This window comes from Triturus cristatus, chromosome 9, assembly GCF_964204655.1.
Source record: "Triturus cristatus chromosome 9, aTriCri1.1, whole genome shotgun sequence".
NCBI lineage: Eukaryota > Metazoa > Chordata > Amphibia > Caudata > Salamandridae > Triturus > Triturus cristatus.
Genome location: NC_140592.1, coordinates 70,848,625 through 70,866,719, shown reverse-complemented (window position 1 = coordinate 70,866,719; position 18,095 = coordinate 70,848,625). Strand labels below are relative to the sequence as shown.

Below are 18,095 nucleotides of genomic sequence, written 5' to 3'. Positions count from 1 at the left end.
GTTTAGCGAATTTGATTCCATAAACTACCTTAGATATGGGTCCTGGTATTTGGAAAGAGTGAAGAAGCTAGAGGTAGAGACCATACCTCTACAGAAAGTTCATCCAAAGACATTTTGTGGTGAAAGACAGAGAGGGAAGGTTCAATGCTGTTGCTCCAGATATGAAACTGGAACAGACGATCCACAGATCACAGAAAAACTCAAAGTAAATATGTTGGTCAACGGCAGCTAGTTTACCATGAAGTCCTTTCTATTTGCAATGTTTTCAGAGAGATGACAAGTTCAAAATGAATGGACCATCGTGAAACTGTTCCTCACCACGAACTTGTGGGAAAGAGAGGGGAACATTTTAATAAACATGTTGCCTGCCTTCTTAATTTCATGCAGCTGTAAGGAAACCCCTTTGAAATGACAGAACCTATGTGACTACACAACTTTGTGACCAAACAGTATGTAGATAACGATATAAAGACACGTCTACTAGATGTCCTGGAACATGGATTGAAACTATACGCAGAACTGAAGCAGAAGAGATTTGTATTGAAAAAGAAAAAGTTGTTTGACATAATCACTAAAGCTAAACTTCCACGCTTTAATTGCCATAGTAAGAGTTTTGTCCAACCAGCCACTACAAAACAGGTTACAAAAAAACTACTTTTGCAAGCAGATAGAGAGATGGATGTAGCAAAAGAAAGGGGTCCATTTATCAAGGACATTCTGTCACTCAAACGTCTTCTAACTCCAACAAACACATTTTTTGATGGAGATGCTGCAGCCAAACCAGAGAAGCACAAACTTGTACAAGAGTTCGCAAAAAAACTTTCACCTTAAGAATTTCAATTCAAAAGGTGTCTTCATTGAAAACTGTTGTTGTTGTGCACTATATGGCACAATTGCGAATGGTCAAGATTTCATCCATGCAAAATTTTGGAGAGGTTGTTGAGACTGTTCTGCAGCTATCAAAGTCAGTGTGCACTTTGCAGGAACTGCACATTGTCTTCAGCAGTTATCTTGAACTATCTGTCAAATAATGTGAGAGAATCAGACTGATGTCTACAACTGGAACAATTGACCTTCCTGCATCAAATATTTGACACTTATACCTGTGCAACTTGATGTATTCGGTTCATCAACATCGAACAAGATGAACTTGGAGATGTTAACACGCCAAAACTTTGCTGATGCTTCAGTGAACATCGAATTTCCAATTATTGCAAGTGTAATGATTGTCAATGAGGAACTGGTGCCACAGAGATATATTCAAAAGGTATGAGCCATATTGTTCAAGAACTTAACAGCAAATTGGAGGAAGCTGAACTTTGTGTTGTGCCATATGCTGAGTGGGCTGTTCGAAATGGTTCCAGTAGAGTCATTGTACTGTCAAATGACACAGATGTTATTGTGCTACTTAGATTTGTTGCAATGTTCATAAGTAAAGGATTGTCAGAGTTATGGATATGTTATGGAACAGGCGATGACACTATGAGCAAAATTGGAACATAGCTTGAAGCTTTACCAGCTGAACCTGTGAAGTTTCTAAAAGAATTTGCTGAGGCAGAAGAAGAATGTGACTTTAAAGACGTAGAAAAGTACCTTGTGCGTGTGTGGAAAGCGAGTTCTGACTGTCACACATTTGACGATCTTCGGTACAGTGAGTTCAAGAGATTATTCCCGCTAAGTGACCTTCCACAACGTCATTCTGTGTGTGGACACATTAAAAGAGTGTTCTACTTGATCAGAAGATGTATAAATGTTTTGGATCATGCATATGTAGAGAAAGATCCATGTGAAATTGGTTGGAAATATATTGATGGGGTGATAAAACCTTCAAAATGTGTAAAGCCTCTACCCACAGAACTTACTTGTACATGGACTTGCAAAAGCTGTGCTACAAAAAGATGTTCCTGTCGATATACTCTTCTCAAATGTTCAACATTCTCCAATTGTACCTACCACAAGCGATTACCTAAACAGAGGAATAAAGTGAGCTATGAAAATGTATCTAAAACAGTGATAAACATACTTTTTTCATATTCAGATCATAAACATTATTATTTGTTTCATTTATATATATATATATATGTCTTGTCTTCCTCTATTATAGCTGCCATTTTGGAAAATGACGGAAGGGTTGCGCTGACGAGTTATTTTCTGTCACTATAAAACAACTTGACCCCTAAAACCTATGTTTTGGCACCAAAATGAAGTATATAGGTCACATGGTTCCTGAAATATTACATCATCACTGCAACACATCCGCCATTTTTAAAAATGTCGTCCTGAAAAATTCGGCCCGGATCAGCAATGTCTACCCAAGCTAAATTACTTCTCTAATGATCCCAAAACACAAATCAAAAATGAAAATCTCTGGACCACTATTTTTTTCGGAGTTATATTAGGGGGCTGAGATTAAGATCATGAAGAGTCCTTACGGGAGCCGTGAGCTGAATCATCCTTGGAGTACAGGGTTCTGGAACTCCCTCTGACCAATCACTCAATGTCTTCTCTCTTTTTCACCCTCCTGCTCAACAGCTGCCCGTTCCTAGACAACCTCCGGAAAAATGGAAAAGAGACTTAGGCAGGCTGGAAGACGACGATTGGTGGGCTGCCTACTGTTACCCCAGAGAAGTGGCCATACGGGCTCGGTTCCAGTTAATTCAACTAACGATACTCCAAGGAGGCTACTTCAGTAGGACGAGGATGTTCCGTATGGGAAGGGTAGACACTGACCGCTGCCTTAGGGGCTGCAGGTAAAGAGGCAGACTGCTGGGCACGATCTGGGGGTGCCCCATGATACAGACGATGTAGAGGGGAATAGGTCACCGGCTGTCTGCACTCTGGAGTTCACTCCGCATCTGATTGCCCTGGGTGTCTAGGGGGATCAGACCCAGGACTGCTACTTTATCCTCTTTTACAATACGGCCATGATGGGGGCAATGCGCTACAATATTAGACAGTGGTGGCAGGAAAAGCCACCAACATTGCACGCATGGGAATATGGTCTGGACTAGTGCATGAGGATCGAAAAATTAGTAAAGTATACCAAGCCCGGGGTTGTCCACGGACATTTGAGAAACTTTGTGGTCCATGGAGGAATGCAGAGGAACTAGATCTCTGAGAAACATTATAGGAAAGAACCTTGGAAGGAGGGGATGTAGCGGGAAATGTTATCACGAAGTAGAAAATGGCATTGTATGTTTATGCAAGTATAGACGTATTAGTAGGTCGTAGGTGGTGCAAGGCAGGGGTTTTGAGATTGCGTCCAAGGTATCCTGCACCGGTATGCCTCACAATGTTGGAAGGTGGAAGGGTGCTTGCTTTACCAGCTGGTTGTTTGAGCACTAATAAAAAGAGTTATAAAAAAAAGGGCCACTAAATTTTCACAGCCAGGCAGTTTTATACATTAAACTAAATTGCACACAAATGATAATGCGTGAAAATCGGGTTTCAGTGAAAATTTAGATTTGTACATCACCAAGTAAAGTGTTTTAATTTATTCTGAGCCTATGAAAATCTTTGGTTCCATCACACTTCAGAATTATAAAAAAAATGTGCTTCAATGTGCTTTCCTAGCTGGTGAATGTACAGTTCATTTACAAGTATTTACATTTTGTTGTGTGTTACAAAAACATGACCTCCTATTGCCTTTTCTTTCACACTCCATGTACCCCACCAAGATTGTAATATAATTCACTTTTCATTCTCTGACTGCAAAATGAGAGGAGTTTGTAAACACCAGTCCACATGTTAAAAATATAAGCAGCAATTTGTCTGAGGATATAGCTTGATGTTTGACCTCCATCTTTGAAGTGCAGCAAATGTGCCAAGATAAATACAGAATGTAAAGCCATCTTTATTTATTGCTTAGACTTTAATTACTCACCAAAAATGGCCCCACGACCCACCAGTGGGTCTCGACCCAAAGTTTGGGAAACACTGGTCTGGCTAGTAAGTACTATGAATATGAAACAAATGAAACATGAAAGACATATTTCTTTCATTTACCTCTAGGATACTCCAAAGATCCACCCATTTGAACCCTGCCAATGCACAATATCTTTTTCATTATCCCTGTGTCACTTCATGAATTGATTTGATTTCTTAATATTTATCTTTGTCACAATAACCCTTGTTTCAATTTCAAGAACACTTTTACCTGCTTGGTGCAACTTGTTTACTCAAACCCCATATAGCCAATAAATAACGCACATTCCTCCACCAGAGTGAAAACAGTTATAATAGCTGCAAATAAAAATGGATGTTGGGTATTGGCTCAAGTCCTAATTATTGTGATGTGCACTGTAATCTAATAGAGGCCCAAATTTAGATTACCCAGATATTTAGGACTTTCTGGCCTTGGAGCTAATTAAATGGGAGGGATCTATGATAGTCATGGGTGATTTCAACTTTAATCCAGGTGCATGGATTGATAAATCTATGGAAAGGTCTAAAGGGGCCAGAGCTTGGGTACACTTATTATTCTTCCGTGCATCAGCAATATTCATGGCTGGAGATGGTGTTCATATTGAATAAACAGTTAGTTGGATCCGACAGGCCTATCTGTTTATGTGCGGAGGTCACCACCCGGACCCGACTGCAGTATCTCTGTAGTCTTAAAGTTACTATTAAATTGCAGTTTTGTGACCACACAAAAAGGATATACTTAAATAAACGTGTACGTTTACCTTTGTGAATCATGCCCTGTATGTGTACCGGGGGCCGTATCATTCATAAAGGCACATTTTCCTTGTTTGCGTCGAGGCGCACAAAGAGGGCGCTATCGCCTGTTACGCCCCCCAGGGCCCTTCTGTAACATGGCACCTGGGGTGCTAAGTTGGAATACACTATCAACATCACCTTGGAGTGCTTGAAAGTTCGACTCTGTGGCAAGAAGGTGCTTGCTACTGCCAGAGTGAGGGAGGGGCTTGGTTGCTGCTCACATAGAAGGTGGTGTTGGGGTGTCCGTGAAGTGTGCGTTGAAGGCAGTCATTCAGCTCTAGAGGAGTCAGGCTGGCCAGCAGCAGCAGGCGATGAGCGTTTGCGTGAGAGGAGTCCACCTTCGTTTTTGTGTTGCCCCTCAGTGTGGTGTGGCCCAAATAATGGAGAAACACTCCAGTATGCTGGGTAAAGGCGCCCAGCACACGCCGTTCGCATCTTAAGTTATCCCCTCTGCTGACGCGTATCGTGGTAAACCCCCTGCTGGCAGCAGCGTAGGAGATTCCCCGCTGTGCATCAGCAGATGGGTGATTCCATGGACACAACATGCATGGACAGAGTCCATGAGTTACGTCCCTTATTTTATTATTGAGCAGAAAACATCAGCCCTGACTTTGATAGCCTCTCAGAACCCAGTGGCCATAGTAAAAGTGTTTTTGGCCTCCAGTTTAAGGGAACTAGCAATTGAAATTCTTCCTACTAACAACAAAAAATCTGTCGGTGATCAATTCTGTACATGCTTTCAGGAAGGACTTGTTAAAGAAGAAAATCCAGTGTTTCTCACTCATTAAGGCTGAAGGGCTCCAGATTTAATTACAGATAAGACATTCCTCTGAGAGAAGTGGAAAAACCAAGCATAGCTTTCCATTGTGGTTTTGCCTGGAGCTAGAGAACTGGTTCAGGTCACTTAAGCTTTTAGTGTTTAGCTTGATTAATATACCCAAGTTAAATTATGAAGCTCAGAATGTAAATTCGCTATGTATATATGTTTTAGGGAGATTGCAAACAATATTATCCACTTCAGTGTCGCGGTTACAGAAAGACTCACCTTGGGAATAAGGCTTGTGCTTATATCAGACATTCAGGGCTGATAAAAATAACTTTCCCCAGTGGTGTTTGTGTGAGGTTTTGACACAAGAGATAGTAATTAGAATTTGGGACGCCCATCTCTGGCATTGTGACAAGGGACCATTGTCTCCCCAGCCCCTTTCTCCTGTTCTCTTTTGTGCCTGTCTCCAAGGCTTCCGAACCCAAAGATCGGGGCAGAGCAGGGAGGAAAAGATGACAGGCACATAAAGGCCAGGGAAGGAATAGACTTGTTGCTGAAAGGATGGATCCATGCTGTCTCCATTCAACCAGCCGTCGACAGAAAGAACAAGCATTTGCAATGCAATAGGTCTCGCATTTGCGAGAATTTAAGCTATTGGCATTGTAAATGACAGTGCTTTTTATTTATCTGTTTTGATAATTAACACATAAATAAAAGACATTGTCATTTACAATGCCAATAGCTCACACTCATGTAAATGCGAGACCTATTTAATTTCAAATAAGCGGCCGCCATTGTCCCGGGCTGCTTGGAAAGTGAAAGCACGCGTGGCATGTTGAATGTTGCAGGAAAGCATGTCGTGCCAGCAGTAGGAGAAACTCATTAAAGAAAATAGCGCTTACAGACTAAATAAGACATACCATGTAACAGTAGGAAAAGGGCTAGTCCTCATGGGAGGGTACAAATGAAGATAAGGCGGTACTTAGGAGGGACTAACAAGCCTATTAACGAATCCAAAGCCAGCATTTACAAAGGACATTGACACAAGCCAATGACAATTATGGGCGGAGGGTAGGCGGGGCTTCAAGTCTATACTCAAATACAGCATGCCTCGCAGAGCAGTGTATGCACTGCCCAGGCAGAGAAAGCAGAGGATAGAGATGATGCAGAGAGGAGTTTACAGTTTGGGAGAGAAAGAGAGAGAGACAGTGAGAGAACCAAAGCTGTCTAACCCCCCCGCCCCCAAACCCCCACATAGCTAGGGAACATAGAAGAACAGGAATCATTGTGACAATTCCAGACCGAAGGCATGTGCACAGATACAGCAGGAGGTAAAAGGTTAAGCAATGTGTCTCCTTCTGCAGAGACCCTGAGGATGGACAGTTGTATCAGGCAAATTCAGGCAGGCAGTTGGAAGGTCTGAAAGCAGGGAAACTAGGTGTCAGGTGTCCAGAAGGCATTTAAGGGTAAACAACCCCTTGCTATATGCTAATGGTTATGTAGCATACGTTATATGGTATAACAGGTAGCAGGATGATGAAAGGTGGTCACCAGGGAGCACTTAATTGACCTTGTCTTGCAGATGGGATTACTTGCAGAGTAACCTAGGTGTCTTATTATGAATTGTACAAACCATTGAATTGTATAAACCAAGCCCTAACAGTACTTCCCTGAATCTCCTTTGATGAGAACCTCAGACAATTCCCTTGGTCGGTGAAAGCAGTTAAATGATTTTCCGAATCATCCAAGAGAGAAGACCTTTATGAAGAGGATAGAAAACCCGTCCTGAGAATCTTAATTTCCTTCTATTGTAGCAGTGTCTAAGCAAGGAAATAAATACCACCTGTTTTACACTTTCTGGCATGCTGTTCGTCTAGTGTTGACAAGCATACATAAACATTTCACTTTGCTGAATATTTTGGAAGTCATAGTAGAGGGGATGAGTTTGACTCTGGGAGAAATCTGTCCCTAAATCACAGAATCTGCATTACCAAAACGAAGGAAATGTGCTAATGAATGTGTGGGAATTGCAAATGAGTGATAAAGTTGAAGTTAAGACTTTCGCTGGCTGTATGGGCGAGTAACTGGTTGTATGAGTGGCTGTTTGGGTAAGTGAATGGTTGTGTGAGTGGGTGTACGAGTCAGTGAGTGGGTGTGTGAGTGGCTCCGTGAAGGCATGAGTGGGTGTGTGAGTACTGGTATAGGTCTGTGAATGGGTGTCAGTGGTTGTATGTGTGTGTGAGTGGTCATACAAGAGGTTGTATGGGGTGTGAGAAGGTGTGTGAGTGGTTCTGTGGATGATGTCATCAGTGATGTGATTTGATATGTCATCAGTGACGTCACTGACCATGTCATGAGTGATGTAATATGTGAGGTCATAAACAGTGCATTGTGGGAGCGTAAGTTATAGTTAGTTCAGGTAACTATAACTGCCAAATTTCATTGGTTTTGTATCTTTGAAATCTAACTCTAGAATAGCAAAAACAAGGGTATGCTGTTCCTATGGAGGGCAAGGTGTGGGAGGAGGGATCGGGTAGTGTCCCAGGTGCCAAAAGGTAAGGAGAACGAGGGTTGGGGAATAGCTCCTTTTAGGAGCAAGGGCCCTCACACACCCCGGAAGGTGTCATGCTTCGTCATCGGGCAGCTCCTTGTTGGGCCAGCGCTGCAATACCCAACGTTCCCTGTGAGAGGGCTCTTTGCCGGAGGTCTTCTCTTTTCTGCTGATGTGAAGAATAAGGGGTGAGGGGGCAAGGAAGTGTGCAGGTTAGAGCTGAAAACAGCTATAGGAATCCCACATGGTATGTTTTATTGATTGGGTTCCTATGGTATAGTAAAAACAAGGACTAAAAAAGCCGTAGCTAGAGAAGGGAAATTATAACCTCTCAAGCGCTATTTGGTTTGTGTGAAGTGAAATGGGTCAACATGTTTCATGCCATTTTCACCCAGAAGGATCTCAGCATTTCATCAGGACCAAGGGATCCTCTTCTACTCGAACGGGGACGGGTTGAGTGAGTGATTAGTCAAGCTGTGCCAAAGTTACTGGCAACACAAAAAACACTTTTCCAAAGGAGATTTTGGTCCTAACTCTAACTACCTACAGTAGGATATGTATATATATATATACACACAAATCACATAATGCTCTAGACATTTGACGCAGCCGAGCAGTCCATTTAGGACGTACAATCAAGTATGGAAATGAAGGGGAGTGTCATGCACATGCCGGGAAACTGCCAAAGCCTTTGAAGAAGGAGTTTCATTCACTCTGAAACGCGTCAGGCATCTGTGGGGCAGAGCTGTAAATTGTATCGGCTTGTTACGATGCGTGCATACCGATTAAAGGCTTTTAGATGAATACTGGTGCCAGAGTGCTTCTCGCCTTGCGGGCACCTTGGAGCAGATATATATATATATATATATATATATTCACTTAAAAAACCATAGGTTTCACACATGTTATAGTTAGCTGGACATTTCACTCGTGAAAAACCATTGAAATTCCCCCGTTATAGTTAGTGCAGGCAACTATAACTCACGCGACCGCAATCCTCTGCTGATGACGTCAGATATTACATCACTGTATTTAGACACTTATTTACCCATGTCTTCTTCCATTAATTTTTAGCTATACATATATTACAAATATTTTTTTTTCAGAAAGACACATATGTCATCAGTGATGTAATATCTGACATTCGAATCGGTCGAAATCAGAAAGTATCGGCCGCCATTTTCTGTCTCTCGCACTGAAAAACAAAGGTTGATAACATGAAAAGGGGGCAACGAAGAGAGTTGCAGACCCCCTAGCGTTCGTCAGGGGGTTCACGAAGGACCAAAAAGTATGAAAAATAAATTTAATAATTTTTAAAAAAAATCGCGGAGTGCGCGTACGGTAAGCTTACCGTACGCGTACGGTAAAAAAAAAAAAAAAAAAAAAAGAATTAACAATCACATTTAATATATAAATCTAAGGACCCCCAAGGGAGAAAAAAACAATTGATATTTTGTAAAAAATGGCGAGGCGTGCACGGTACGAAATGCGCAACGTGGGCGCTCGGTGCGCAAAGCGCACCGAGTGCCCACAGCGCGCGCACGGTGCGAGAAGCGCACCGTGCGCGCAAAAATTAAAAATAAATACATAACTTAGCATTTAAAAAACCGTACAAATTCACTGAAAAAACCATAGGTTTCACACACGTTATAGTTAGGAATTAGCATTTAAAAAACCTTGCAAATTCACTTAAAAAACCATAGGTTTCACACAAGTTATAGTTAGCTGTACATTTCACTCGTAAAAAACCAATGAAATTCCACGTTATAGTTAGATCAGGTAACTATAACTTGCGCGACCGCAATGCACAATGTGTCATTTCAGATGTCATCATTGATGTCATGAGTGATGTCACTGACCATGTCATAAGTGATGTAATATGTGACGTCATCAGCAGTTTATTGTGGGCGCGCAAGTTATAGTTACCTGATCTAACTATAACGTGGAATTTCATTGGTTTTTTACGAGTGAAATGTACAGCGAACTATAACTTGTGTGAAACCTATGGTTTTTTAAGTGAATTTGCAAGGTTTTTTAAATGCTAATTCCTAACTATAACGTGTGTGAAACCTATGGTTTTTTCAGTGAATATATTTATATATATATATATATATATATATATATATATATATATATATATATATATATATATATATATATATACAAACATCAAGTATCCCTGAATCAATGTAACAAAAGAATCGAAATTCACTGAATTATTGCATTCTTGCACAGCACACACTCCTAGGCTGTTTTTGCACACATTTTGCACTCTACACTTAAGCACTTTTTTCAATTAACAATTGTTGTTTTTTATTGTTATTGATTTTAATCTGATCGTGACGCACTAACCAGACGACAAGACAACGATTATGTTTTACAACAGCATACAAAGTATAAAAACATGTGACAAATACCTCTCAAAATTTTTTTTTATGAGATTGTTATAAAGTCATTTAGGTTGATATTGTATGTAACCTTACCTGTTTCGTCACTTACATATGCTGTGTTTGTTGTTTATGTCTATGACGAGATTAGCGCAGCAAGCTGATCACGTGGTCACGATCTCATTGGCACTGTCACTTTAAAAAGGTGTTCTCTCTCTTAGTCCACTGTCATGTGATCAAGGCTCAGGCGAGCCGAAACGCGTAATGGCGACAGAGAAATAAAGACTATTTGCACTACAAGTTGGGTCCGTGCCTTTCTCTTCAGGAGAACCGTCAGCGGGGAAAAGCTACGGAGGAATAAGCGTGATATATATATGTATATATATATATATATATTATGTGTGTGTGTATATATGTGTGTGTCACGTAATGATGTCTATGTTTAGTGTTATTTGAGTGTATACATAGTGCTATGTTAATACTGATTACTGAGGATTTTGAGCCTGGCATTAGGGAAAATTTAAGCTTGTGAATCTATGAAAGATACTAAAGTTGAAAAAGTGTGTTATAGGTAAGTAACTTTTTCCTTTTACAGGCAGGTTCACAATTTTGTAATTTGGAAGACTTATGCACGACCGTTTGTCAGTGTGTTCCTACTACATTTGCTGAGCGCTTGCTATTAATCTGTATAGTTTAGCATATCAGTATTACATTATTTACCGCAATTCTCTTTTTCCGTACTTTCTCACCATATTATAAGCATACCGACAGGTCGTGGAGCATTTCTAACTGATTACCTTTCTTTACTGAGATGATTCACTGTGGTGGTTCAAGTGACTAAAGACATAAGTAGGGCTCCCGGTTTTATGGTATTTACTTTTTTGTCATTTCCGTCTGTATTTATCCATATTTATTTTTTGTCAACTTTATCTGTATTTATCTAAATTTATTATGGGTATTGTGAAAAAAATAAAGCTGAAACTAGTATATTTCCACATTTATTGAACCAATAAATATGCAGTCATGCTTCAATGCCTGCCAGGATTCAGTGATATGAACACCCGCAGAAGATAAATCAATGCACTTATATGTAAATATGCACATTTCAGTATCAGCCTTGTGCATCTCTACTGCTGTTTAATCTTCTATACTAAAATTGCATTCATTTTTAAACCCCCTTACCTATCAATCCACACAGTTATTGGCCTGGCAGTAGTGGCAAAGTGTATTTAGAATCACTCAAAAAGCACCAAATTTCAGTTTTTTTCCACATTTGAAAATAAATACAGACAAGAAAATAAATTGTTTTCTGTCAGTATTTATGTGTAAAAATCAGTAAAAACGGAAAACTGGGAGCCTTAGTCATAATTAACAAACGTTTTCTTGGCAAAAATCGATCTTTTCTGAAGATGCTTGGCAATCAATACTTTACAGTGAAATGCATGATTAGAAGGATGACATAACACTGCGTATCAATGGTTCGTGCAGTAGGGAACTTAAACAATCATTTTATTTTGCAGATGTTGTGTACCTTTCGCCCCTGATTTGTGCCGTCTTCATTGTGTTGATACCAATTTGGATTGCTATTGCTAAACAGAACCCCTCAATCTCCGAGGTCCTGAAATCTGGTTGGCAGCCAGTCATTGTTGCAATGTCTATCAGCAGGTAGGCCAATGTTTCACATGTTCTCCTATGCTGCATTTGCTAGACCTGATTTTCTCTTCTTTCGAGTAAGTAATCACATGTTGCAGATGAACAGTTTGTTTCCTTTGACCATTATCTACCGACAGCCAGACTACACCTATTTATTTTGGGATGAAATACTCACTTTACATGTTAAATCTTTGGCCCATAAAATCATTATTTTTGAAGATTTTAACCTGTTTGTTGACAATCTGACTGAAAACCAGCTTCAGAAGTAATCAAAAACATTAACACCTTAGGCTTCATGCATGTGGTGATTGTTCTCCCCCATGTTACGGGTCATATTCTGCACATTAAGTTCACCTCCAAAATAGAAAACAAACCTCTATCTATTGACCTGTGTCTGATATTTCTTCAATCCCCTCCTCAAGAATCTTAGACATTTTGAATGACATTGCACCATGTTGCATCCAACTGCTTTACAGGCTACTGAATAACATAAGGTTAAAAACATCAGCAATCTTCAGAATGTAGCAGAGCTAAAATCACCGACCTAGTGTGATCCTGGTCCACGTCTTAGAGCATTCTGTGGGAAGGTGTTACTCTCTTTTAATAAGCTACCCGACGACTTAGAAAGCAAAGGACTAACATCAAAGCCGCAAAAAAATGGTTCAAGTCTGACGTGGCAGAAATAATAGAAAATGGAATGTATTACGTTACTATGCCATCCATTGCTCCGTAGTAGGTTACAATATGGACGTTACATTGTCCGCGTTGTTACCACGCATGGCTTTACATCGCAAGTCGTTTCTATGACTTGCACTAGATGGCGTGCTGGACTTAGGAATAGTATAAATTACTATTCCTACTCCAGTTAGCGCAACAGCAGGGAATGTGTTGGATTTAAAATCCAACACATTCCCTGGTTTTGCGCGCCATCTAGCGCAAGTCGTAGAAACGACTTGCGATGTAATGCCATGCGTGGTAACAACGCGGACGATTTAACGTCCGCGTTGTAATCTACCCGCGCGTTATTACCAGTGTTGTAAACGCTGTTTCCCTGGAAAATGGTTTCATCCTGAAATCAAATGGCAGATCTCTGTATCTGAATCTGAAAAAAACTACCTGTGAGCTTCAGAGGCTATCACAAGGCACTACAGAATAAAATTTAGAAGTAACTTGCACGTATTCAAGAAATTTATATTTCTGAAGTGCTGAAAATTCCTCTCATCTGCCAAAAAGAATGTGAAGATCATATAGGCTTCTTTGAGGGTGAAATCTCGAACAACAATCCATCATTAGTAATAGAATAAATAAACACAATCCCTTTTTCAAACTCTTAGCCCCCACCCACCACATCCACCTCTGCACTCGCCCCTTTCCTCCTTTTCTCCTTTAAGTCCATCATGGAAGAGCAAGCTACACACTAGGCCTTGAAAACCAAAGCCTTTCACCTCCCATTGTAACCCTGCACAGCTGCATACATGAACATAAATGTCCCATCCCTTGCAGCTGACCCTATGAGTATTATCAAAACTGCAATTCGCAGTGGTTCATTTCCTGACTCCTTGAAAAATGTTGTATCCATTAGAGCTCAGCATTGGGTAGCATGGAGAGTGCCAAAACCAGATCTATTGTGATGAAGGGAATTACCTTTGACTGACAGCATCAAAGCCACAATTCTACTTGCAGGAGTGGTGGGCTTGGTTTCAATTAGTCCTCCTCCTTGATGTCTCCTTCTACCTCCTTACAACAGATCTAAAACCAGGGGAATGACCTCCGCTTCGGCCCAAATGGCAATGTGCTGGTCATGGAAGCTAGGTTTCCACTCTGCCTCCTCTGAAATATTCTTTCACTCATTTAGACCAGTCACCACATAGAGTTTACATTTTTGGTCATGTTCCATATTGGATTGGTGCAAAATGGTATACTTGGCCTCCTATAAAACTCATTGCCAAACTGCAGAGAGGTTTACTTATAGGGTCAGGCTCACCTTACTGTAATATGCACAGAGTATAGTGGGGTAATGGCAGGCAGTAGGTACCTGCATTTAAGGAACCAACCATATGAAGCCAGCAAGGAAAGTACACTCCTCTGCGCCATGGTTGCATTTAGGCTACAATTTAAAAAAAATGGTGCATTATGGACATACTTCACAGAAATTGGCAAGTGGCTATGATTCTGCGAGGAACTTGTGATCCCCCTAAACTCACTATAATAATAAATAATAATCCACATTTGTAAAGCACGAACAATCACCCGTAAGGGTCTCTAGGCGCTGGGGGCCGTCGGGAAGATTAAGCAAGCTATTGCCCAGAGTCACATGGTGCTGGGCTAATCTGGCGCCGGGGATCGAACCGTGATCACCAGATTCCGGAGTCAGTCGCGCTGGCCGTGGCGCCACACCTCTTCCACACTACACCAAAGAGTGCTCTTTTAGAAGGCTAAAATATGTTGAAATGATATTAGAAGTCCAGTTTCTGAAGCTTTGAAATAGATGAATCCCATATCTCCTGAAAACAGCACTTTTCAAACAGGCCTTCAGTTAAGTCTAACATTGCTTCTGAATACCTGAATAATACCAATTCTAGGCTAATTCTATGCGTCCCGATGAACTCCAACACCCATGTTGTCAGAACTTTAATTTGCCTGTGCCTTTCCTTGCCTGTTGCAGAATTCTGAATTGGCCTAGGTGATTTGTGGTGCGTTATAACAGTCAAAAATAAATTCATGAATACAGAGGTGCGGGCCAGAAGTTGAGAAGTCAGAAAATGATGTCACTATTCAAAAAGTAAACTGAAAAATATTTGCGGTAACAGAGATATTCCCGTTTATTTCCATTTAATTTTGTGAAAAACTGTATTCATTTTCAACATCATAAAAATACCTCTGGTGCCCCGGAAGCTAGATTATATACTTGAACAGCAACTAATATTTTCCCATATTTGTTTAATTTATTTGTGATTCATTCTCATTCCTGCACTTTTTATACAAGTGTAAGAAAAACTTTTGCACAAAATTTCTAAAAGGAAAAATTCAAGAAACCCACAGTAGTGTATCTAGATATGCTGCAGCCGTTAGGGTGGTGCTCTTCAAACTGTAGGGTAGACCCCATGGGAGGGTGTGAATAGATGTGAGGCAGAAGAACATTTAGAATGAACACACGGACATAATGCAAAAAAACACTGCACTGATTTAGAGAAAGAAAAGAAAGTTGACATGAGCCACTCTGTAATGGGCCAGCAGTAATATCTCTGTCTGTCATGGCAAGGCTGGGAGTAGGTGTCAAGGGGGTACCAAATATTCTCCCAACAGTTCACCACACCATTTCTGATAAAGGGTCACACTATAGATACATTCAAGGTGACCAGTTTACCAATATCATCTTGGCAGTCATGTATTTGAGTGTTCTTTTAAAAGGAATAACTGAATTCAAATGCAGTGTTTGCATCTTCTTTTCTTTCCTCGCCTATTATCTGATCCGACTGACCTTTTTTCGACCTTTGTCGAAGATTTTTTGAGACATTGTCTCCTGGTGTGACAGGGATGTCCGCGAGGAAGACTGGTTTTAAACCCTGGGGCGTCTGTCACCAGCAAATGTCAGTGACGGACCCACACCTCATCGGCCTCTGGTTTCTCAAGCATGACTACAACACCAATACCTGCGTCAATTGTTGCGCCATGCAGCCTAAGGCCTTGAGGTAGTGGTCCCTCAAGCTCCTTGCCGCTCGAAGTGCAACTCTGCGACTGTCTCTATTCCGGTCGAGAGGATGGTCCCGCAATCAGTCATGGTTCCACTCCAGACACTCGTCATTGTACTCGAAGTCGTCCAGGCATATGGGTAAGTCCCACAAGTGCAAAAAGAACAAGAAGTTGAATAGGTCCTTTACTTCATCTCATCTGTCAAATGCATCTGAGGAGACGAGGGAGCATCAGCTATCGAAGCCTGGCTCCACAGTTGAGCCTGTGCGTCTTTGCGCCTCCCTGAGTTTCCAAGAGCCGTAGCGACCCCCACCCAACTACGAGAAATTTATGAGGCAATGCATCTCATATTTGGGTGGCCAGTCCCTGCTGGGGCGTCTTTAGGCACCACGGGCTCCGGAGGGGCCCACACTTGTCTCCCACTGCTGACTTCCCCGGTGCCATCCCCATACTCATCCCCGACTCCGATACCGAGCTGGATGGGTGTCATCTGGCGTAGACTCCAGCACCTACTGAAGGCATTCCATCTTGGCAGGAGCCTATGCCCTATTTCTTTGGGTTAGAACTTGGGGATGACTGGGAGGGGCCACTGAACTCTGATGAAAACCAGCCCCTGGATGTCACTGAGGACACCTGGTGTGAGGATTTGGTGGATTCCAGTGGACTGGACACCTTCCCAGATTCTGGCTTGACTCTCTTCCTACCCTGGCTACGGAGAAATTAGCCTCATTTGCCATGGTGGTGAGGAGGGCAGCTGAAGTTCTGAACCTTCAGCTTCCTTTTGTGGCTGTTAAGACGGACATGCTTCAGCTGGGAATCACCCCTTCTAAACCACTTCTCTCGTTTAATGAAGTCCTCACGGATGTCCTGCCTGGGGCCTGGTCCAAGCCCTGCACAGAGTCTTCAGTGAATAGAATAATTGTCTGCCGCCATTGCCCTGCCCCAGGGGACCCCAACTTTCTCGCACAACAATCCTTAATAACATTCTTAATAACATGTTTACCAGAGGGATTTTCCCCTCCCAGTGGAAACTTGCATCAATTCTCGCACTTCCCAAAAAAGTTAATCTGAACGCTGCGGTCCCCAGCAATTATCGCCCTATTTCGAGATTCCCTTTTGCTGCTAAAGTAGCAGAGAAAATTATGAATCAGCAGATCTCAGAATACATGGAGGTTAACTCTCTGCTGGACGACACACAACACAGATTTAGAAAAAATCATAGTACAGAGTCTGCCCTAATCGTCTCAGCGGAAGATATACAAGAAGTGATAGAGATCAGGGTGCATATAATATCCCTACTTCCACAGATAGAGTAATCACACAGTTACACGCACATACATTCTTCATACACTAGGGCCCATTTCACTAACATACGCTCAAATACTCTACCAGCAATAACCTGTGGAAAGAAAAACTCCTAGACACCCTGCATCTATATCGGGGTCGATAAGTTCTGGTTATTGAGACGCCCTTAAACATAATCTAAACAATCTATACAATAATAATCAAAATAGGATACTCAATAATTGACAAGAAATAAGAACCAACACCATATTCAAAGTTATATTGCTTTATCTAAAATTAGTCAAAGAAAATCAATCAGAATAAATCATTTTTCTCATAGTTACCTATTCTAGCTAAATGTCAGAACGGGTCAGGACAAGTCTCTCGGTAAAGTCTCTCAAGACGAAGTCCTCTCAGCAACGATCCTCACCAACGCAGATTCGGAACACGGCAAAAGGCAAATGGCAAGTGGCAAAGCCCTCTCTAGGCTAACAATTCTTATAGCAAGTCGAACAAAGAAAAACATAATTTGTAATAACTTCTTCCGTCAAACCTCTGAGCAAAGCGAGAAGGAAAGGATGTAGCATCGCTACATTTAAAAATCTCCGCTCAGGAAAAATCACAAAATAAACATAACGGAACAGGAACCAAAAAATACATTTGTATCGTGTAATTCCACGTCTCCTCGGCAATGAGATCATAGTTCAGAGTCTTTCTTTAAAGCTCCTTTGTTTCCCAAAGCTGCCAAGGACGCTTCATTTCACTTGGAGATCGCCCAAAACTGCTGCTGTCCTCACGGAAATTTTCAATCAAGCAAAGCAAGGACTGTGGTCAGCTGACTTCAGGACCATATTCAGCAAGGCTCTCTCTCGTCACGGATTCTACTCGAGGCCAGGCCTTTCGTATCGGCCATCTTTATTTAGGCCACAATAGGCCACAATAGACCATCTTAATTAAAAGAGACAAAAACAACGTTACCACAGCATAGTGATTGAACAGTGTTAACCCCACTAATACCCTTATGTGTATGCAATTATCTAGC

General features: G+C 41.4%; 1 protein-coding gene across 3 annotated transcripts in view; it reads left to right on the top strand.

The window, feature by feature from the left end:
• Nucleotides 1-18,095, top strand: part of SLC41A3 (solute carrier family 41 member 3) — a 254,232-nt gene that overhangs the window by 198,668 nt on the left and 37,469 nt on the right. For all 3 annotated transcript variants that reach the window (XM_085624417.1, XM_085624418.1, XM_085624419.1), the window contains one exon: nucleotides 11,944-12,088. In XM_085624417.1, the coding sequence (XP_085480543.1) occupies nucleotides 11,944-12,088 (145 nt within the window). The remainder of the gene's footprint in view (nucleotides 1-11,943; nucleotides 12,089-18,095) is intronic.